At 57.4% G+C, this 21,647-nt stretch overlaps 1 protein-coding gene across 1 annotated transcript in view; it reads left to right on the top strand.

Annotated features, from left to right (window-relative positions):
• Positions 1–21,647, top strand: part of RNF213 (ring finger protein 213) — a 98,867-nt gene that overhangs the window by 62,039 nt on the left and 15,181 nt on the right. Inside the window, exons 34-56 of the mRNA XM_029927121.1 lie at positions 900–1,018; positions 2,437–2,556; positions 2,979–3,121; positions 3,297–3,435; positions 3,597–3,735; positions 5,869–6,060; positions 7,011–7,156; positions 8,278–8,429; positions 9,916–10,134; positions 10,516–10,697; positions 11,208–11,328; positions 13,849–13,949; positions 14,040–14,222; positions 15,128–15,297; positions 15,389–15,488; positions 16,903–17,014; positions 17,649–17,859; positions 18,089–18,279; positions 18,892–19,014; positions 19,656–19,766; positions 20,172–20,414; positions 20,697–20,794; positions 20,875–21,007. Coding sequence (XP_029782981.1) covers positions 900–1,018; positions 2,437–2,556; positions 2,979–3,121; positions 3,297–3,435; positions 3,597–3,735; positions 5,869–6,060; positions 7,011–7,156; positions 8,278–8,429; positions 9,916–10,134; positions 10,516–10,697; positions 11,208–11,328; positions 13,849–13,949; positions 14,040–14,222; positions 15,128–15,297; positions 15,389–15,488; positions 16,903–17,014; positions 17,649–17,859; positions 18,089–18,279; positions 18,892–19,014; positions 19,656–19,766; positions 20,172–20,414; positions 20,697–20,794; positions 20,875–21,007 — 3,448 coding nt within the window. The remainder of the gene's footprint in view (positions 1–899; positions 1,019–2,436; positions 2,557–2,978; positions 3,122–3,296; positions 3,436–3,596; positions 3,736–5,868; positions 6,061–7,010; positions 7,157–8,277; positions 8,430–9,915; positions 10,135–10,515; positions 10,698–11,207; positions 11,329–13,848; positions 13,950–14,039; positions 14,223–15,127; positions 15,298–15,388; positions 15,489–16,902; positions 17,015–17,648; positions 17,860–18,088; positions 18,280–18,891; positions 19,015–19,655; positions 19,767–20,171; positions 20,415–20,696; positions 20,795–20,874; positions 21,008–21,647) is intronic.

Raw genomic sequence — 21,647 nt, 5'->3', positions numbered from 1 at the left:
TTAAATTACATAATTAAAAAAATTTTCTACATGTCTTGGTAATTATTAATTTTAAATTATATGATTTAAAAAAAATTTTTTTAATGTTTATTTTTGAGAGAGTTGGGGGGATGGACAGAGAGAGAGAGGGAGAGAGAATCCCAAGCAGGCTCCACACTGACAGCATAGAGCCCAATTTGGGGCTCAGACTCATGAACAGTGACATGACCTGACCCAGTATCAGACGCTCACCTGACTGAGCCCCCCAGGTGCCCCTCAGTTGCATGATTCGAATGTATTGCAAGTTCAAAGGCAATTGTGGCAAAGCTTCTATAAGAAGCTTTGGTTTGTATTTATTGGACATTTGTGTGGTACTAGTATAGGGGAAATCCCGTGCTTTTAGAATTAACTCTGGTTCCCTTACTAAGTTGGGGGAAAGGTGAATTCTGTATTTGGAAGCTGTATTTGATAGCACGGTTGTGGGCTTACAGAACCCGGTTTCTCAAGGTGGAAAGTTCGGCCAGCCTCACCCCTAGAGTTCAGCCAGCCTCACCCCTAGCAGCCTCAGAGTGGGCTCATCAAGGGTTGCAAGAACGGGCTCCTGGTCAGCATGGAGACGGCACTTCCGAGCGGGGAGCGGGGGAGTGCTCCTGCTGGCTGGGACCTTGCCCTCTTCTCTCCCAAGAGGGCAGACAGGCACGGAGTGTAGCTAGAGCTAACAAGACGTGATGGGCGCCTGGGGGCTCCATAGGTGGAGCGTCCGACTTCGGCTCAGGTCATGATCTCGCGGTTCATGAGTTCAAGCCCCGTGTCTGGCTGTGTGCTTACAACTCGGAGCTTGGAGCCTGCTTCCGATTTGTTTATTTGCTTGGGTTTTTTGTTTTGACTTGTTTTGTCCTCGCCTGTTTGTTTTAAAACAGGTATTCTGCCATAAATGAAATCAACAAGATGCAAGGAAATCAGGACTGCATCTTGGTCTATTTCATCACGAAACTGTCCCGGATAGAGAGCGGAGCGTCCTACGTGGGATTCCATGGGGGTAGGTTGGAAACAGCAGTGAGTACGCTTGTTGAGGTGACGTGTGAGTTCCTCCTGACCTGCTCCCGCGGCGCACGAGTCTGGCATCAGGCCATTGGTATTCATCTCAGCAAGATTGGTTTCCGATGCAATTTTCTTAAACTACAGAAAACACGGGTCTCTGGGCTTGCTGTGTTTATCTACTGACTGGCAGGTGAACACTTGGTTGGTCTCTCTGGTTCCCTGCCTCTTAGTCCACGGATAGCCCAGAGAAGTCACCCCGACTGGCGTCGTTCTGGAAGCACCCTGTTCCTGGCTGGAGAGCAGGGAACGCTCTCTTAAGCCTCTCTTTTTCTTCCGAGGAATGGGTCACCAGTTAGTTCATGTATAAGAAAATTGGTATTCTAGAAATTGGCAAATAACAGTTTTCTTGAGGGACGTCCTAGGTAACAGGAGGTAAATCTCGCCAGTTTCCTTCACCCCTTTACTAGCTGTGATGCAGCAAGTACACTAAAAAATATAAAAAGAATCAAAAACTGGGGCACCGGGTGGCTCAGTCGGTTAAACATCCAACTCTTGGTTTCGGCTTAGGTCATGATCTCAGGGTTTGTGAGTTCGAGCTCCACGTTGGGATCTGACCTGACAGCACAGAGCCTGCTTGGGATTCTCTCTTTCTCCCTCTCTTTCTCTTTTCCTCCCCTGCTCATGCACTCTCTAACTCTCAAAATACATAAAGAAATATTAAAAAAAAAAAAAAGAGCCAAAAATCTTCAGATCCCCTTTACAGAAAGGCAGCTCTTCATTCTGATTCCTGCTGTTTGTGTGTAACAGTCGTTGGCATAGACAGCAGGCCCGGCGGCTTCTGTGTGTAACCGGAGTCTGGACTGAAGGGCACAACTCACTCAGCCGCAGGTGTATTTAACAAGGTTTTTTTTTTTAACATTTTATTTATTTTTGTGAGACACAGAGAGAGACAGAGCAGGAGCAGGGGAGGGGCAGAGAGAGAAGGAGGCACAGAATCCGAAGACAGGCTCCAGGCTCTGAGCTGTCAGCACAGAGCCTGATGTGGGGCTCGAACCCACGAACTGTGAGATCATGACCTGAGCCGAAGTCAGATGCTTAACCGACTGAGCCCCCCAGGCGCCCCTAGATTTTTAATGATTATTTTTGAGACAGAGACAGAGCACAAGTGAGTGGGAGAGAGGCAGAGAGAGGGAGACAGCTGAGCTGTCAGCACAGAGCCTGACACTGGGCTCAAACCCACAAACCACAAGATCGTGACCTGAACCGAAGTTGGGCGCTTAACCGACGCAGCCCTCCAGGTGTCCCTCCACGGCAGCAAATTTAAACATCAGGACCTGTGGCGTGTCCCTGCTCGTGGCCAACAGGGGGACGCCAGGAAAAGCATGACGACATTCTCTGTGCCTTTGTTCCTCACAGGGCTGTGGCAGTCTGTGCACATTGACGACCTCCACATGTCCACAGTCATGGTTTCAGACGTGACCAAGTTGCAGGACGTGGCCATCAGCCAGCTGTTTAAGCCAGAAGAGGACTCTGAGTGTAAGTCGCGAGGAAGCGCTTGGGGGTGTAGGGGGGACAGCAGGAGTGGTGGCCAGTGGCTCGGAGGAGCAGGGAGGTGCAAGGCTGCCCTCCCGTCCCCATCGAGTCCCCGCCCCTGCCCAACGGGGGACAAACCCCAGAGCACCGTCCATGGCTTCCGAGGTCAGAGTGCCCATGTGGGAGAGTGGGCCATCGTGGACGCGTCGGGCTCTGAGGGGGGGGCCGTCTGCTGAGTGTCAGACTCAGGTCACCAGTGCCCTGTTTTGGCTGCACGAGCCTGGGACAGAGGGGAGGGGTGCTGCTGGTGTAGCCCGTGGCCCGGGTCCGTGTGACCCGCCGCAGGGGTGAGGGACGGGGGGGGGGGGGGCTTGCGGGGAAGAGCAGCGCCCTTCCTCGGTGGCTCGATCAAGCTTCTGTTGCAGTGGAGACGGGACAGGGGGCTGGAGACAGCCTGGAGGAGCCGATGGAATCCGAGGCTGCCGACGGATCAGGGGAGGCGCCAGGAGCAGGCCTGGGGATGGAAGGCTCGGAGGCGACGGGCAGCGTGGAGCAGGGCGGAAGCCAGGTGGGTCTGGCTCTGTCTAATTTCTATCTCTCAGGCAGTTACCCCCTGTCTCCCGGAGTCCAGGCTCACGGCCAGGGTGGGATCTGACCCGATGGGTCCCTGAGCGCCTGCAGCACCCCCAGCGGCTCTCTCTGGCCGGGGCGGGGAGGCCTGACGGTCCCTGTGACACGGCCAGATCGTGGACACGACCAGCCTGCTCAGGAGCTGCATCCAGAGCGCGGTGGGCATGCTCCGCGACCAGGACGGCCGCCAGCGCGGCATGCGGCGGGTGGAGATCCTTCTCAGCCTCCTGGACGCGGACGACCAGTTCAAAGGTACGGGGCACCTGGGAGCGCGACCGTCGCCCCAGCGGTCCCCAGGATGCGGCGGGAAGCCCGGCGCACCTCGAGATTCTCCCTGAGACCCTGGGGCCGAGGGCCGCCCCCGCTCAGTGCCCATGGGCGATGCCCCAGGCGCGGCCCTCTGCCTCTCACAGCCGCGTTCCTGCGGGCGTCCAAGGCGCGGCTGCACGCGCTCCTGAAGCAGCAGGAAGACCAGTGCCTATTCAACACGAAGGCCTGGGTGGCGAGGGAGGCCTCGAATCAGGACGCTCTCCAAGAGGCGGGCACGTTCAGGTACGGGGTGGGGCGCCGGGGGGCCTCGGCGTGGCAGTGCGACATGAGCGCCCCGGCCATGGATGGCTCGCCCGCATGCTTCATCCGACCGCTCAGAGCGGTTCGGAGCTGTCAGTTCTGGGTGGCGGTTGGATGGGGTCAGCGGAGTCCGTGTCCTCTTCTGTGTGTCCGAGTACGGTCGTGACCGCGGCACCAAACTTATAGAAGCAGACGTGTGTCCCCACGGGCGTGTGTCCCCTCAGGGCATATGCCAGACCAGCACAGTCGTCCACAGAAGTGGCTGCTGTTTTAGGTTCCAGGGAAGGGGACAGGCGGGGACGGAAGGGCAGTGATTTCCCCAGGCCTGTTGCTGATCGAAGTCATTTGATAACTACGATCACGTGTTGCCTGTGGGCCTTTATCGTAAAACCAGGATCCTCTTCCCAGGACTAGGCCAGGTCACCCGGTGTCGTGGAGGGAGGCGGGACACGGTGCGTCCCCCAGGGAAGGGTCACACACCCCGAGCCTGCAGGGTCCTCTGAGGCCGGTCACTCGTCATTGTGTGCCAGTTCCTCCCTTCTGACTGTTCCGTTCATCTGAACGCATGCAGGTCCCGTCACCCCAGGCATGATTGCTGCGGGCTCGGGACCCTTCCTCTGTGTGATGGGCCGGCGGGAAATGTGGGAGCCCCCCCGAAGTCCTGGGGCTGCTTTCATTGCTCTGGGGGGTGGTTTCTGCCTCTAATTTTTCCTCTCATTAATTTCTTACCCATTTATACTTTCTGAGTAAGGAATTTTATAAGATCAGATGTTTGTCTAGATCATTTCCCTTGGTTACTCCTTACAGATAAAATTTAAAAAAAATTTCTTAATGTTTATTAATTTTTGAGAGAGAGAGAGACAGAGACAGAGTGCGAACAGGGGAGGGGCAGGGAGAGAAAGAGACACAGAATCCGAAGAAGCTCCAGGCTCCGAGCTGTCAGCACAGAGCCCAATGCGGGGCTCGAACCCACGAACTATGAGATCATGACCTGAGCCGAAGCCTAATATTCAACCGACTGAGCCATCAAGGATCCCTTCTTTCTTCTTTTTAGAATTGAGCCTGACTTTTTCTCCCCAACGTTAACTACCTAGCAGCAGATTCCTTGCTATGTGTTAGAGTTTATGATTCTGTATAAACATCATTATAACAATGAAGTAGAAGAAAGTTAGCACAAGCAGGAGGTGAACGTACATACATAAACACTCTTGGGTCCAGGGCACAGACATCAGTAATAACCATGGTGTAAAGAGTCGCATACTTTCCTGTTTAACTGACCCGTCCCACAGGTCAGTCAACACAGGTCCTGAGGGAGGAGGTGAGAATTGGGGGCAGGGCAGGGGGCACAGAGAATGGAGGCAAGACAAGTCTCCGATCAAGCCTCATTTATTGAGAGAACACGCACATCTTATAAAGGGTAGAAAGCGGGAAATAAGGCAGCTGCGTAGGTCAGTTGCTAGGAAACAGGGCAAGTGATTATAATGGGGTAGGGTAGGGGAGGAACCAAAACTGCAGTCTCAGCCCAGCACCTGTGGGCCCGATAAGAAAGCCCAGACTGGCTGTCTCCAGCCCTGACTTGGGAGTGATAACGCGGCTCTGCCCTGCGGGGGACGGATGTTTGGTCGGGGCACATATCTTGTCTTCTGGCAGCTCCTCCGGCAGCCCCCCACATTTTACGTGACCTGAAGCGCATTTATTCTGCCCTGTGCTTCGTTGTCTTCTCCCTACCATTGTTATTGGGGGTTTTTCCTTAAAGTAAGGTTTATTTTCTTCCCCAAACGAGCGTGGTCCCTATTTTCTTTAGAGAGCCTAGATGACAATCTTGGGAAGAAGCTATACAACAAAATACAACAGATGCTGCTTGGCCTTTTCAGGAAACTGATTCGATGTAGAATTAAGGTCCATTCCAGTCCTGCCTCGGGTCCATGTCTACCTGTGAATTTTCTTCGGGTTCTTAATGATGATGGCCGTTGTCATGTACCGCCAGGGCTGTGGTGGTGGATCTACAGACCCGATGTCTTGTGACTAAGGAGCCCAGTGTCCCCAGCAGGGAGCAGCCCCCCGTGCTCTGTGCCGGCTGAGATGCAGTGCGGTCTCCCCTCTCCCCTGCTGCAGGCACACCCTCTGGAAGCGGGTCCAGGGCGTTGTCACCCCTCTCCTGGCCAGCATGGTGTCTGTCGTCGACAGAGACAGCAACCTCGAGCTGCTGACCACCCCGGACTCTCCCTCCTGGACGAGAGATCTTTGGATGTTTATTTTCCGTGACATCAAGCTTCTGAACATTCCTTTTGTGACAAACGATATGAGGTGAATAGAGTTTCTTTTTTGTGGGAAGGGGAAAAAAACGTAAGGCACCTGCAGTCTTCTTGTGCCCATCCGAGAAGGAGATGGAGTGGGCGTTGAGTTCTGAATCACATTTGTTTCAAACGCTGGATCTGGGGCACCTGGCGGGCTCTGTCACTTGAGCGTCCTACTCTGGATTTCAGCTCAGGCCATGATCTCATGGTTTGTGGGATCGAGCCCCAAGTTGGGCTCTGAGCATGGAGCCTGCTTAAGATTCTCCTTCTGCCTGTCGTGCATGCACGTGCTCTCTCTAGAAATTAAAAAACCAAGTGCTGGGTCTGTCTGTAGCCTACGCGTGATGGGATCCCCGTGCTAAACGGGTTCGAACGTTCCGAGAATTCGTTTCACCCCCGCCCCCAGCACGGCCCTGCTTTCAGAGCGCCGTCCCAGACAAAGTGGCAGCTTCGCCCACTCCCGGACTGGCGAGGCTGCGCTTCGGAGAGCCCTGGGGCCTGTGCCCCTCCCCCCGTCACCCCTTCCACGCCGGGACCCGCCCGGCCTGCCCTCGCACAGCGCGCCCTCAGCCCGCCTCCCGAAGGCTTCCGCTTGGGATCTCAGGGCCGTCGTTTGGAGCGTGGATGAATGAAGAGTGCTCGAGTGGAGCCCCTTCTTCAGACGAAAGGGTCGCTTCTGACAGCCGCGTTCTGCATGCGGGCGCCGCACGGCCCGGTGCTGCCCCAGACTTGGGGCCCCCGCTCAACTCTTGCCAGCCTTGTTTCATTGTTGTCTGTGAAACAGACGACACAGGGATGTGCGCCGGTCCCTTTGTGACCGACGCCTGAGCTGTGGGCTGGGCCAGCGGGCCATCTGCGCAGCCTTGTGGGCGCCGCTGTCCTTGAGCAAGGAGCGGACCGGCCTCGGTGGCGGGTCCTGTGTCCTGCGTAGCCTCTCACGGACCCCTCGCCTGTCCGCAGGTCTAAGAGCGAGATGCCCTGCATCGTGGTGCAGAACTGCATGTCCCCCCCGGAGGGGGTCTCCCACGACGTCCCGTTCAGCTGGAGAATCAAAGACTATCTGGACGAGCTGTGGGTGCAGGCTCAGTACATCTCCGGAGCTGAAGGTGAGCCCCGAGGGTGCGGCGAAACAGGACGCGTGCCGGCTCCCCACCGCGAGTGGGTCATTCCTATTCAGAAGCTTCTGGAGAGCCCGGGCATCAGGACCAGCTGAGCCCTTCCCAGCTGCGTCAACGACTTTAGTGCCGTAGCTTCATCTAAACTGAGCGGTCAGTGTCCTCGGGAGCTGCACGGCCCCTTGCTGTCCTGTCACAGGTCAGGCAGCCTGGCCAGAGGCATCTGGGGACAAGCAGGGACCACACATGCTTTGGAAGAGTCATCTTCCCATCGTTTGTGCATGAAGTAGTGTTTTCAAAGTTTACTTAGGGTATTGCCTTGAAACAAACCAGGTCAGGGACGCCTGGATGGCTCAGTTAGACGTCCAACTTCGTCTCAAGCCACGATCTCACAGTCTGAGTTTGAGCCCCGGCTCGGGCTCTGTGCTGACAGCTCGGAGCCTGGAGCCTGCTTCGGATTCTGTGTCTCCCCCTTTCTCTGCCCCTCGCTCCTCATGCTCTGTCTGTCTCTCCGTGTCTCTCTGTCCCTAAAAATAAGCATTAAAAAAAACAAACAAGATCAAAATTCGTGGAGATGAACTTACTTCTCTAGGCAAGCATTCCGCCACGTTCTTGGAACAAACTGAAGCAGTCTGGGTCATGAGGAAGGAGTCTTCCTTTCTCGAGGCCGTGCCCACACTGGCCCTGCTCTCCTGGGCCAGTGTGTGGCCTGCAGGCTGGCACCCCTCACTAGGAGGCGCGGCTTCCTGCTGTGAGCAGTGTGTGACCCCAGCCCCTGAAGCGCAGCCCCCTCATTGCTGACCCTCTTGGATCCTGGGGGTCCCGGAGCACGACATGATTTGCTGGATGTCCAACCTGCTCTGTCTCCCGATCGTTTCCTGGGCCAGGGTGACTGAAACGGAATACGTATTCGGTCTCTGTTTTTGTTATTCTGCTGGAGATGCAACTGAAGCATCTAGAAATGGCCATTAAGTCACGCGGCCCCCAGTCCCCTTTGCCGAGAGCTGCTGGTCAGCAGAGCCTGATCCTTCCCGGGCGATGCCGAGTGTGGTGGCCGCAGGCAGGAGCCCCGCCTCACACTGTCCCTACGCCCTCTGCACTGTCCTCTGCAGGTTTGTCGAAGTTGGAGGGAATCTTCCAGCAGACCCCTCTGGGCGGCTTCCTCGCCCAGCTCAGCCCGGAGCAGCAGGAGCAGCTGTTTCTCGGCTACATAAAGGACTTCCTGCTCTTGACCATGAGAGTGTCCACGTGGGAAGAACTGAAGGTAAGCGTGCTCCCGGGGGCCGGCCGGGGTGGGACGCTGGTGGCGCACGGCCGGGTCCCCTGCAGCACGGGCTCTCCATTCACACGAGGAAGACCTCTGATTTCCATGTAACACATTTTTATTTTTTACTTCTTTTAGTTTATAATTTTTTGTTTGTTTATTTTATTATTTTTTAATACCTTTTCAAATGATGTGGAGTCTCTCTAGAACAAAATTAAGTAAATATTTAATTGGCCGGTGCAGTAAATAACTAACAGAAATTTCAGTGGAAATTATCATACTGCTGATTACCTAGTGGGTTCACACTTCGGTATGTAAAAACAGAAAATGTCCCATTTGAGGACAACATACTCATAATGAGTGTGATTAAGGGCTAATAAAACATTCTTAGGAATCCCAGGGGTGCCCGGCTGGCTCTGTTGGGGGAGCGTACGACTCTTGATCTCCGGGCCGTGAGTTTGAGCCCCATGTTGGGTATAGATGTTATTTAAAAAAATAAAATATTCTTTGGAATCAATAAGAAAGTTTTCTAATTTTAAAAACTAGATGAAAGTTACAAACTAAGTATTAGCAGAATAGTTATGCAGAGATCCAAAAAACATTAGAAAAACTGGCCAGCCTCACTGGTAAGTCAACAAAACACAAACAGTTTTTAGGAACAGTCTTTACCTGGCCATGTGGCAAGACTGGCTTTTTGGGTTTTGGTTTTTGGTTTTTTTTTTTAAGAGAGAGAGAGAGAGAGACTGAGCTTGAGCGTGAGCAGGGGAGGGGCAGAGAGAGAGGGAGACCTGGAATCCGAAGCAGCTCCAGGCTCTGAGCTGTCAGCACGGAGCCCGACACAGGGCTTGAACCCACGAACTGTGAGATCGTGACCTGAGCCAAAGCCGGACTGGGTCACCCAGGCGCCCCAAGACTGGTTTGTAACTGGACTGAGAAGCACCCCCCCCCCCCCCCCCCCGCCGCAGCCGGTGCTGTGAGGCAGCAAATGTTCCAGCAAAAGCCTGGAGTTTGGATTGAGAGCCTTAGGAAATCTGAACTGGTGGTCTTACTAGATGCAGACAAACATTTTATCCATAGGAATGTTCCTTCCAGCTTTGTTTCTTAAGGTGGAAAAAAAACCATTTAATTGTCCACAATTAAAGGCCAGACAACTTAAATGACAGCCATCTGACTGGTGATTGGCCGTCGTAATGGGCGCACGGTTCACGGGGGTGTTCTTCCAAGGAAATCTTCACGGGGTGATGCTACGTGGGGGAAAGTCAGAAACACACCGCAGTCACAATCTGAGGACAAAACGGGGACAGGGTGTGGATAGAACACGCTGAGCCTGGGTGACCCCACAGCTCCCAGGGGCGGTCAGAGCGGGTGGGGCTTCGATGTTTCTCTTTTGTCCTTTTCCAGCGGCTGGAACTTTCTACCTCAAAAACATTGCCTTTATTTGGTTCCCAGTGAGCACATGGCCCTAAACGCTCGTTGCTCGCCCCAGATTCTGCAGGTGGCGCTGGGGTCCTGCGTCTGCCAGCTGCGGGCGCAGAGGCCGCGGGACAGGGCCTCGCTGCCGCTGGTGCACTTCACGTACCAGCTCTTCCGGGGCCGGCTGCAGAACCTCTCCAGGATCCTGACCATCTGTCCCCAGATCCTACAAATGTTACTCTGCAGCATCATGGGAACTACGAGGAACAACAGATTGGAAGGACCTGAGCTGGTATGGCCTCTCCCGGGCACAGCTGTGCTCTCGTTCAGGGCTTGGCCTTCCCAGGGCAGGCGGAAGGCAGGTGGTGGGCATGGGCAGGGGCGGGGGGTGGGTGGAGGGTAGGGGCGGGCGGGGGGTGCTTCCCTGGTCGCCCAGGTCAGGTCAGCCCAGGTGCCGTGTTCTGCGTGGGCGCCCTCTTCCCGGGGCCGTGTGCCGGGCGAACACGTCTAACCGATGCTCCCTGTGACCCGGGACAAGAGCGGAGGCGGCCCCGAGGCTGGAGCCGGAGACCCCGTGGGCTCCCAGCCTGGACTCTGGGCTCAGGACTCAGAGCAGCCACAGGGGGCGCTGCTCAGCCAGGCTTTGTTCTCTGTCCCCCCCACCGCCCGCCAGACTCTGGATGCATTTGCAGCGATGGCCTGCACGGAGATGCTGACCAGAGACCTCCTGAAGCCCAGCGCCCAGGCCTGGCTGCAGACAGTGAAGAGCCTGTCCATGCCGCTGGAGCTTCTGTGCTCGGACGGGTACCTGCAGAGCTGCGGGGCGATGGCCAGAGACGTCATCAGGGAGGTCAGGTGAGGCCAGGAGCCCCTCCCCGTGGGCCCACAGAAGAGGGTCCTCTCCTGACTCGCTCACGTCACATCCGCTGAGCCTCCTTCGCCGCCAGGCATCGTGCTGGTGCTGGAGAAGACGGGCGACAGGGCATTCTGGGAGCACCCTGGGGGTGCAGAACGGGGGACAGCAGACCTTGTGGTCCCCGCAGTTGCTGCAGAAGTGCCGGCAGAGGGGAGCAGAGGGAAGAGCATCGGGGAGCAGTGGGATGGGGACAAGCAGTCAGGGTAGGCGTCCCACAGGGCACGTCCCAGGCTGGCCTTCCAGGGTGAGGCTGGACGCGTGACCCCGAGTCTGCACGAGGGCACGGGGGACACGACGGTGGCTGGGGGCCAGGGGCACACCGCGAAGGGCTCCTGCGGAGTCTGCTGTCTGCCCTCATCGCATCCCTTACTGGGATCCCCGCGTGCGCCTTGTCCTGGGGTCTTAGGTACTGTTGTCACAGCCCAGTGACCCGCTGCGCGCCCTCACAGAACCCAGTGGAACCGCGTGTTCCCCGTGGCCCTGTTCGTGGAGCACGTGCTCCTGGAGATCGAGAGCCAGATTCCTGAGCTGCGCGAGCTGGTGACCGAATATGTCTTCATGCTGAACAAGGTGAGCGTGCCCGTGCCTCCTTCCGGGCCGTGGAGCCCCGGCCTCACCGGCCACCACCTGCAGGGTGTCCTTCCTGTCGGCCGTGTGCCAGCCTTACCTGGCAGTGCAGAGGGGCACGACCCCACGGTGGCGGCGTTCAGCCTGTGTGTCTAGTTGTCTGGTCGTCTGCCTCGCGTGAGCGCCGGGTCAGGGTGCCCCGCGCAGGTGCCACAGCGGGAACACAGGCGGGGAGTGTGCCCTTGAGCCTGTCGGGGGCTGAGGGCTGGGCTCCCCGCAGGCCTCCAGGGGCCTTGGCCCAGCACAGCCCAGCAGCCTGGCCCTCTTGGGGGCTGGTGGCCACCGCGGCATCAGGAAGTCATGTTTGCAGAACACCCGGGGAGCCAGAAGTCTCTGGGCCTCAGCCACGTGGCACCTTTGTAGAGTCAGGGATGCACAGGATGGGATCCTGCTGGAAGCGCCCCATCCCTGTGGCCACACGCCCAGCAGAAGGTGGGCTCTGCCACGGTCACCCCGGGAGCTTTGCACAGTGCACCTGACGGTGTCCACTGTGCAGGCTCTGGCGTGCAGGCCACATGCTCCGAGGAGGGAGGACGTCAGTGGCAGAAACGAACCGCGGGCTGACATCTCTCATAGGGCAGTGGGAGCTATAGCCGTCAGGGCGGCGGGCCCCTCCCCTGGGCCAGGTGCCCCGCCCCCCAGGGCTGGCCCCCTGCCGTCACCCCTCTATGAAAACAACCTCCAGGTTCTGCCTGGCCAGAGCAGCCGGGGGGCGGGCTGTGACCACGCCCAGCACAGTCACTGACGCCCTCAAGCGGGTGGACACATTCCAGGCTGTGCCCTTAAACCGGCACGTGTTGACGGCAGAGACAGGCTTCTCAGACCCTGGGGACCTCACAGAGGTGGACTCTGCAGCACTTGTCCTTGTGTGACTGGCGGACTTCACGCCGCATGTCCTCAGGGTCCGTCCCTGTGGCAGCAGGCGTCAGGACCGTCTTCACTATAAACTGAATGACACTCCATCTCGTGGCTTGACAGGCACGTTGTGTCGGCCTGTTACCCACTGACGGACACGTGGGCCGCCCCCACCTTGTGGCCATAGGTAGTGACCCTGCTGTGGACACGAGGGTACGAGCATCCCAGGCCCTGCTGTCGGCTCTTTAGGAGACATTTCTAGAAGTGGAATCGCTGGGTCACATAGAAACTCTGTGCTTAACTTTTTGAGGAGCCACCGAACTGCTTCACAGCGGCTGCACCGTCCACCCCCACCGCCAGTGCACCCGGGTTCCGATTTCGCCGTGTCTTTGCCGACACTTGTTATTTTTTTGTCTTTTGTTTTGTTTAGCAAAGCCGTCCTCGTGGGCGTATTGCTCTGTGGCTTTGCTTTGCGTTTCCCTAACGATCGATGGCGTGAGCGTCTTCCTAATGCACTCGTGGCCCGGCCATACGTCTTCTTTGGAGAAATGTCTATTTGAGACCTTTGCTTCCTTTTGAATTAGCCTGTTGATTAACAAATCAAAGTTAGCCGGGTACTAAAAACCTGTACCATTTCAAAGTAAGATTAATCCTGGGATTTCAAAGATAGTTCAGAAGCATAAAATCTATAAATGTTCTCGATTACCTATCGAATTAAAAGATAAGCTTTAAATGATCACTTAGAAGGGACAGGAAAAGCATTTGATAAAATGTAAAGCTGTCTATTGCAAACCCCATGCCTAAGCTCAAACTTCCAGAAGCACCCCCAGCAAACTCGTACCTCATATCGTCGAGGCCTGCTTCCTAAAAACCAGCATCTCCGCTCTGAATACAAAGCCTAGAACCTTCCCGCTGGTTCTCAGACATGTGGAAGGATGTTGGGGGCAGCACGTGAGGACATTCTAGATGCCCAGTGACTGGCACGTCTGCCGGCCGGCGCCGTAAAGCCGGGAACGTGAGGGTCAGGACAGGTATGGCAGCGAGACAGGGAGTCGGAGAAGCTCGGGTCTGGCGTGATAGAACCGATGTGAACTTTAAGAACGTTCATAATAGTAACATGATCACGCACGCATGCACGCGTCCCAAAGGGGGCACTTCGGGAGGCGGTCTCCGTGCCCGGAGAGGAGGGCGCGCCTGGGGTTACAGCTGCGTCGGCCGCGTTTGGTTTCTTGAAAAAGTTTTCTAAAGCAGCTATTCCAAAAATGCTAAGATTTCTTAAAGCTTGGTGGTGGATCGCAGATGGTCATTATGTTATCATTAAAGTTCGAGGTATCTCGTCATGGGGGCAGACGTGTAAACCTTACAAGAAAAAGAGAGGAAGGGGGGGATCACAAGTTGTGAAGCTCGTCCTCCCCCACCCCTAGAAGCAGCGTGACGATAAAGGGCATTCCAGCTAGAGAAACTGCTAGAGGAGAAAGGCCTCCCCTGCAGGCAGACAGGACAACCCAGCGCCCAGCTCCAGCCAGCAGCCCGCGTGTCCGACGTGTGCCCACCGTGTGGCATCAGCAGGCCAAGCTCTACCCTTCCTCTATGCCCCCCACCCTTCAGTGTCTGCAGGAGAACTCTGACGTCAAGGCGTACAGACCTTTCGTCGCCGTGATGCTCACTCTTCGTAAGTGTAAGGACCAGGCCAGCAGGACCCTCGCCAGGTGAGCTCTCTGGCCCGGGACCGCCATGGGAGACCGTGGGGCGCGTGGGGTGCGCACAGCCTCAGAGCCGCCGTCCTTCTCGGACCCCAGGCTCGAGATCCAGCCGTGCCCCGTCTGCCTGGGAGACGTGCAGGACCCGGTCTGCCTGCCCTGCGACCACGTGTTCTGCTCGGCCTGCGCCAGGTTCTGGCTCCTCACGGGCCAGATGAGGTGCCCTTTGTGTTCAACGGACTTGCCGGAAGGCTACTCCCCGGAGATATCCCGAGAGCACAGGTCAGTCCGCCTCTGTCTGAGGAATCCTTCTTTCTCTTCCTTGTTTGGTGAGCACGGTATTCAGAGATATAAACTGAGCTCACCTTAGAAAACCTGACTTCGGGGCCCCTGGGCGGCTCAGTTGGCTTTGCGTCCGACATTGGCTCCTGTCATGATCTCACGGGTCCGTGGGTTCGAGCCCCGCGTCAGGCTCTGTGCTGACAGCTCGGAGCCTGGAGCCTGCTTCCGATTCTGTGTCTCCTTCTCTCTCCCCCTCCCTGCACTCGCTCGCTCTCTCTCTCTCTCTCTCTCTTTCCCCCTCTCTCCCTCTCATAAATAACATTAAAAGAAATTTCTTTATATAAAAGAAAACCTAAACACCAAATTTCAGAAAAGCGTCCTAAGAGAGATGGCTACTTGTGTAACGTAGAAGCGCCTAGTGTCGCAAAATGCTTCTCCCCAAAACACGCTGGAGCATAGATTGGGGAGGGGATGCCGGAGAGGAAATAAACCAGGAAGTCGCCAGTGAGGTCAGACCGTCAGGAGACGCGGAGGCGCTGAGGCGGAAGGAGCCGGCCTCCCACGACCCGAGGGCAGAGCTCGCTCGGGCCGGCCACACGCTCGTCGTGGCCGTGGTGGGCATCGGTGGCGGGTCCGTGGGCTCACCCCACGCCAGCTGTGCTGCCTGCCCCGCCCTCCCGATGCCTCTGGGAGGCGGGGCGCACGGCCCAGGGGGCGGGGTCTCTGTAGACTTTAGAGAACCGGCTGGCGCCCCCAGAGAGGGAGGGGTCTGCGCGCAGCTCCCCGAAGCACCGGAAGGAGATTCTCCTATCTCTTCCCGGAAGCACACGAGGCGCCCCGCCGGCCGGCGTGCAGGGTCCAGGGCACGCTTGCCCCAGGCACTGATGCGCCCCGACCGCCCCCAGGGACGCCGTCCAGAAACACGCCCGCGTCCGGCAGATGTGCAACAGCTTCTTTCTAGACCTGGTCTCCACCGTGTGCTTCAAGGACGGCTCCCCGCCGGAGGAGGGGGTGGTGGACGTCCTGCTAAATCTGCTCTTCGTGCAGAAGGAGCTCTTGCACGACACCTTCCAGAGTGAGTCGCTTTCCTCCGTGGACCCAAATGCTCACGTCCTGTCTGACGCCGGGTCTGACGCGACCCGTGAGCTACCTCTCTCTGGTTTCAGGACGCCGCGAGCACACAAAGACTCTCTCCCCGTTCGACGACGTCGTGGATAAGACCCCAGTCATCCGCTCGGTGGTGCTGAAACTGCTCTTGAAGTACCGGTGAGCACAGCCAGCCCGGAGTGCGCTTCCAGGAGCTTCTCTGGGGGGCGTTGCAGTGAGGGGCCGCCCGCCTACGCGCGTCCCTCTGCAGCTGTAGGCAGATACGTTCCTCGTGGCCACGGGGCTCCTTGTGGGGAGGAAGACAGACTTCGGAGGTGGAGGGGGCGTAGCGTCCGTGAGCGCCCCTGAGCCCCGGGGTTCCGAGCCGCCTCGCGCAGCTGCCTCGCTAGCGACCTGAGGGGACGGATGGTGACTTAGAGTGCCTCCCCTCGTCCTGGGTGTCACCTAGACCTTGTTTCAGTGGTTACATTTCTCTGCTCCTGTGAATGGACGGAGAAGCCCACACGGTGGTGCCAAAGGTCAACAGTCCTGTCAGACGGTGGTGTTTTAGATGATGCTTTGGAGGCCGGTCTGTGTCCAGGGCTCCTCCCGGAGGGCACTCAGCGCACTCGGCCTGGGGCCTGACTTGACAAAGGGTACTTGGAGGTGACGGCCACATCAAAATGCTACAAGAAATGTTTTTCCAGATGGGACACCGGCCGGCTCAGTCAGTTAAGCATCCCACTTGCTCAGGTCATGGTCTCACAGTTCATGCGTTCAAGCCCCGCGTCGGGCTCTGTGCTGACAGCTCTGAGCCTGGAGCTGCTTCCGATTCTGTGTCTCCCTCTCTCTCTGACCCTCCCGTGCTCGTGCTCTGTCTCTGTCTGCCTCTCAGAAATGAATAAATGTGCTCGCTTTGGCAGCACGTATACTGAAATTGGAAAAATGAACAGATGTTAAAAAACATTTTTAAAAATTCATCTTTGTTTTAGCAAATAGTTTTTTTTATGTTATTTGTTTATTTTTGAGAGAGAGAGAGAGAGAGGACACGCACGTGTGAGCAAAGAGGGGCAAAGGGAGACAGAATCGCAAGTAGCCTCTACGCCCAGCACAGACCCCACACGGGGCTCGACCTCACCACTGAGCTGAAGTCAAGAGTCAGACACTTAACCAGCTGAGGCCCCCGGACTCTCATAAATGCTGTTTATTTTTCACATGTAACGGGTTTATATTTTAAACTAGTTGATAAACATTTTCCATTTTTTTCCCGTTTTAATTTGGAGCCTGATCAGTATCGATAGATGTGACCCAGTCAACAAAAGCCCGTTGGGGTCCCTGTCGCCGTCAGGCGTGTACACGAGTCCTGAAACCGGCTGGTCTAAGATACGGGCGTTTGTGCCCCCCAGCGTGGCGCTAGAAGACTTTCAGTTAAATCATGTTCAAAACTGTATGTGCGTATCGACGGGGGTACGTGCATATTTATAGGAGGAGAGAGAGAGTGGTGGGCAGGTAGACAGAGAGGTACTTTCTCCCTCTTACCTTTTTGGTGACACGAGACCTGAGACCTCCAGGGACGGTCTCTCTCCTTCCACAGCTTCCAGGAAGTGAAAGACCACATCCAGGCTTACTTGTCCCTGCTGGAGAGGAAAGTGTTCCTGACGGAGGATAAGACCGAGCTCTACACCCTCTTCAGTACCTGCCTGGAGGTGAGTGAGCGTCGGCCCCCGCAGCCGCACGCTATCGGGGCCGTGTGCTCGGTTCAACGGAAAAGCGTCTGCAAAGTTACAGAAGGTAAGTTCAGCCGGTGAAACTACCAGATGCTCCGTTCCGTATGCAGAAGAGGGTCCAGAAGCATCGCCGCGGCCCCCGGCAGCTGGGTGTTCTCATGTGCACGGGTCTGGCCCAGGGGGACATTGCACGCCCCCCCAGTAACCGGGAGACCACGATCTGAGCTGGCGGCAGGGATCAGATGCTCATCTGCCGGAGCCTCCCGGGCACCCCCAAACTTAAGATATTTCTGTCTTGTTCTCCATGGTCACACTGGGGGAATCTTGGAAGGTTGGGGTTGTGCCCATTAAAAAAAACAACATTGGGGCGCCTGGGGGCTCAGTCAGTTAAGCGTCTGGCTTTGGCTCAGGTCATGATCACACAGTTCATGGGTTCAAGCCCTGCGTCGGGCTCTGTGCTGACAGCTCAGAGCCTAGAGCCTAGAGCTGCTTCAGATTCTGGTCTCCCTCTCTCTCTGACCCTCCCCTGTTCACGCTGTCTCTGTCTCAAAAATAAATAAACATTTAAAAAAGAAGAACATCCTTTTCCCCCCCCCGGTTCTCTGTTCTCTAGGATTCCATCTACGAGAAGGTTAGCGCTCTCTCTGCCAGTGAGGAACAGAAGTACCTGAGAGATGAGGGGGCCTTCCTGCAGACCTACTCCGGGCGGCGTGGCCCCGAGCTCGTCCCCGAGGCCTCGGTGGAGTGCCTGCAGGAGACGGCCCGGATCCGCCTCTGTCTAGATAAGGCATCTGACCTCCTCTCCGGGCTCCAGGAGGGCTCAGGCAGGTCTTGTCTGCGCCCCTCTCTACCCCAGGCTCCGACACCTCGTTCTCTAGAAAGCCGGGAAGCTGGTTCCTAAGCGATCCTGGTCTGCACCGTGTCCCCTTCTGGATTTGTCATCATACTGGGAGACCGGGGCCCGTGTCTTGCACACCTGACCCCGTGTCCCAGACGAGTGAGGGGCAAGGGAGTCGGCGCCAGGCCCTCACGCCAGTCTCTTGCTCTCTGCAGAGGCGGCCGGGGACCAGCAGCGCTACCTCCGTCAGGTGGAGCGCTTCTGCGCACAGGCCGGGAACGACTGGCACCGGGTGTACCTGGTGCGGAAGCTCGCCAGCCAGCGGGGCGTGGAGTTCGTGCAGCGCCTCTCCCGACCCGGCCACCCTGCGCGCTGGGTGTTCCCCCAGGCAGTCCTGGCGCAGCAGGTGAGCGGCCCCCCCGGTCCAGGTGCCCCCACAGCCTGGCCCCTATCGTGGTGGCGCCGAGGCCGCCTGCCGTGGGGACAGGTCGGCACGTGCGCTTCTGGTTTGTCACCTCCTGCACATAAAGCTTACTTGAGCCGCACCTTGGAGCCGGTGTGATGTGGGGAAAGCGGAAGAAGAATGTGTGGCTTTTGCTTTTGGCAGATGAACAAAAACCCAGCTTGCGGGAGTCCTTCCTCTCCCGTGCGGGCAGGGGCGGGGCTGTGGGAAAGGGGGAAAGATTTGTGGCCGTTCGGCTCCAGGACCCCTCCCCTGCCCATCCCTGGGCTCACAGAAATGGCACTTGGTGCTGGTTTTCTGTTTTGACACCTCTGGGAGCCGGAGCAGAAATCCTCACGGGCACCGCAGCCTCTGCTTGTGACGGGGACAGAGCGCAGGGACACGGTCAGCAGTCTCACACCCACTCCCCCCTCCACTGAACGAGGAGGCAGGGAACCCTCCTGCCCAGGGCCTCACCTCTGAGGGTCCCCTGGGCTCTGTACCCATGGGGCGGTTCTTTGCTAACTATGTCCCCCACATCCTCACTGCAATGATCCCGTGTCCCTGGCCTTGCAGGAGGGTCATCCAAGCCAGATGGACCGGTACCTGGTGTATGGTGACAAATACAAGTCCCTTCGTGACGCGGTGGGCAAAGCTGTCCTTGAGTGCAAGCCCGTGGCCATCGCGGCTGCTCTGAAGGTAGGACGCCCCCCTTCCCTCGGTGCCACACGCCGCCCCAGAGCAGTGTCGCGTGTCCACAGCCTCCGCCCACCCGGCCGAAACAGGAAGACGTTAGCAACCGAGTTAGGGGACAGATTTGCTCCACCAACCCACCCAGCCCGGGCCATCAGCAGCCCCCACGTGACAGCTTGCACGCGCTACTTCCCGTGAGACCCTGCTTGACCCTCGCTTCCTCCGAGGTCACCCCAGTGGGAGGTGCAGGTGCTCGTGTCTATGAGGCAGGGAGTTTAGAATCTCACCTTCAAGCGGTTCTGGCCTCGCTGCCTCCCGGAGGCCCGGCCTTCCCTGGCGTGGTGCCGGGAATGGAGGAAGTCAGTACCGGCCTCTCTCGGCCCGGGAGGGGCTTCCGGGAAGGGCCGAGTGGCCGGAGAGAGAGGAGCCGGTGTTTTCTGTCTGATGCTCTCGCACTGAGGCGGAATTGGCGGAACGTCCAGAGTTGGCAGTGGCCGGGGCGGCTTGGGCTGCGGGCTGCAGGCCACGGGCCGTGGGCCATGGGCCTCCGGGTTCCCCACCTCCCCTGGTTCCCGCCGGAGTCTAATGACTCAGGCCCTCAGACGGACGTGTGTAATGAAGCGTCGCCGCCATGCTTGCCCCCTCAGGTCGGCAGGGACCCCGGCCCTCAGCAGGCGGCCCACTTACTGTTGGCGCTTTTCAGAGAAGTCACCACACTGTACAGCCTGCCGGACGCGACCCTCCATCCGACGTCAGAGGTGAGTGTCCGACTCCGGCTCAGGTCATGATCTCACTGTTTATGAGTTCAAGCCCCGCGTCGGGCGCTGTGCTGACAGCTCGGAGGCTGGAGCTGCTTCCGATTCTGTGTCTCCCTCTCTCTCTGACCCTCCTCCACTCATGCTCTGTCTCTCAAACATAAATAAACATTAAAAAAAAAAAAAAACGCCAAGACTATAAGATGCTATTTACAAAGTAGCCTACCGCAGGTGGCCCCGGGCGTGTGACGCGGTGTCGCAGAATCTCCCCTCAAACAGAGACAGTTCGCCTGTGTTTTCCTCTGTGTGACATGTACCTGGGTCCAAACGTGTGAGTCACTAAAGAGCGAATGTCTGGCTTCACCTCGTCATTTTCTTTGACGTATTTCTCCATGTTTTTGCTGCCAGCAACGTGAGGCTCTCACCAAGGCCATCGAGGAGAGCGAGGCCCTCTCTCACCCAGATGTCAGACACTTTGCAACGTCGCTCGTGGCCAATACTCTGCCCGTGCTGCACGCCGGCGTGACGGACAGCGGCCTCGAAGGCACAGTGGCAGAAATGGCCGTCCACGTGGCCGTCGTCCTCCTGTGTGGACACAGTGAGGTCTTGGAACCCCTGAGGAACCTGGCCTTCGCCCCGGCCAGCATGGCGGTACGGCCTGGCACCGGCTGTCTCTGTCACCACGGAGCCCGCGCCTGTCCCTGGGCTTGTCTGCCATCTTCTCTCTGCCTCTGGCCCGCTTGACAGCCGGGGCCACGGCGATGGCAGAAACCGTGCCCTGTGCCATCGCACGGGGACCCCTGGTTCCGTTTTCCCCGGGGAGGACGTTGAGGCGGAGGAGAGGCGGGGCCCAGAGTCCATTCCCCCGCTCCCGGTGGTGGCGGCGGCTCACACGCTCTTTCCTGAAACTTCTCTGCTCTCTTGGCTTTCCAGAATGCTTTTCTTCCAACGATGCCCGAAGACTTGCTGGCTCAGGCACAGACCTGGAAGGGTCTGGAAAGAGTGCAGTGGTACAGTGAGTGTCAGCTTCTGTGATGTGACGCGGGGCCCACGCCCTTCGAGCCTGGGGGTCCCAAACACCCGGCCTGTTCGGCCATCGGTACCTTTGCAGAACACGGCGGCTGCTGACCGCGCATGAGGCCCGTCAGCCCCTTCCTGGGCCCCTGGGGAGGGTGCACTTGGCTCCCTCCTCCTCTCCTGGGACGGAGCTGCGCCAGAGGCTCAGGCAAGGGCCAGCTCGCGCTGTACCCAGGGTTTTGACCCAGAGAGAGTTCTTTTATTTTTTTTTTAATGGACAAAGTCTAGGAATTGGCTTTTTATTTTTAATTTTAATGGTTTTATTTATTTTTGAGAGAGAAGGAGACAGCGTGAGCAGGGGAGGGGCAGAGAGAGAAGAAGACACAGAATCTGAAGCAGGCTCTAGGCTCCGAGCTGTCAGCACAGAGCCCAACACGGGGCTCAAATGCATGAACCACGAGATCATGACCTGAGCTGAAGCCAGACGCTCAACCAGCTGAGCCCCCCAGGGGCCCCGAGTTAGTTCTGAAATGCAGAGCTGGGGGCCCCACGGCGCCTCCTGCACACCTGCGCTTGCCTGAGTGCACCATCCTTTTACTTTCGTTTATGTATTTATGCCTGAGAAAGAGAGAGCTGGGGAGGAGCAGAGAGAGAGGGAGAGAGAGAATCTTTTTTTAAGTTTATTATGAGAGAGTGAGCACAAGGAGGGGAAGGGCAGAGAGAGAGTCGCAAGCAGGCTCCACACTGTCAGCACAGAGCCCAACTCGGGCTCAAACCCAGGAACCATGAAATGACCTGAGCCAAGGTCAGGAGTCGGACGCTTAGCTGACTGAGCCACCCAGGCTTCCTGCTCAGCACCCAGCCCAG

Source organism: Suricata suricatta, chromosome 17 (genome assembly GCF_006229205.1).
Source record: "Suricata suricatta isolate VVHF042 chromosome 17, meerkat_22Aug2017_6uvM2_HiC, whole genome shotgun sequence".
NCBI lineage: Eukaryota > Metazoa > Chordata > Mammalia > Carnivora > Herpestidae > Suricata > Suricata suricatta.
Note: the sequence above shows the minus strand (reverse complement) of the source record. Positions and strands in the feature narration are given on the sequence as shown.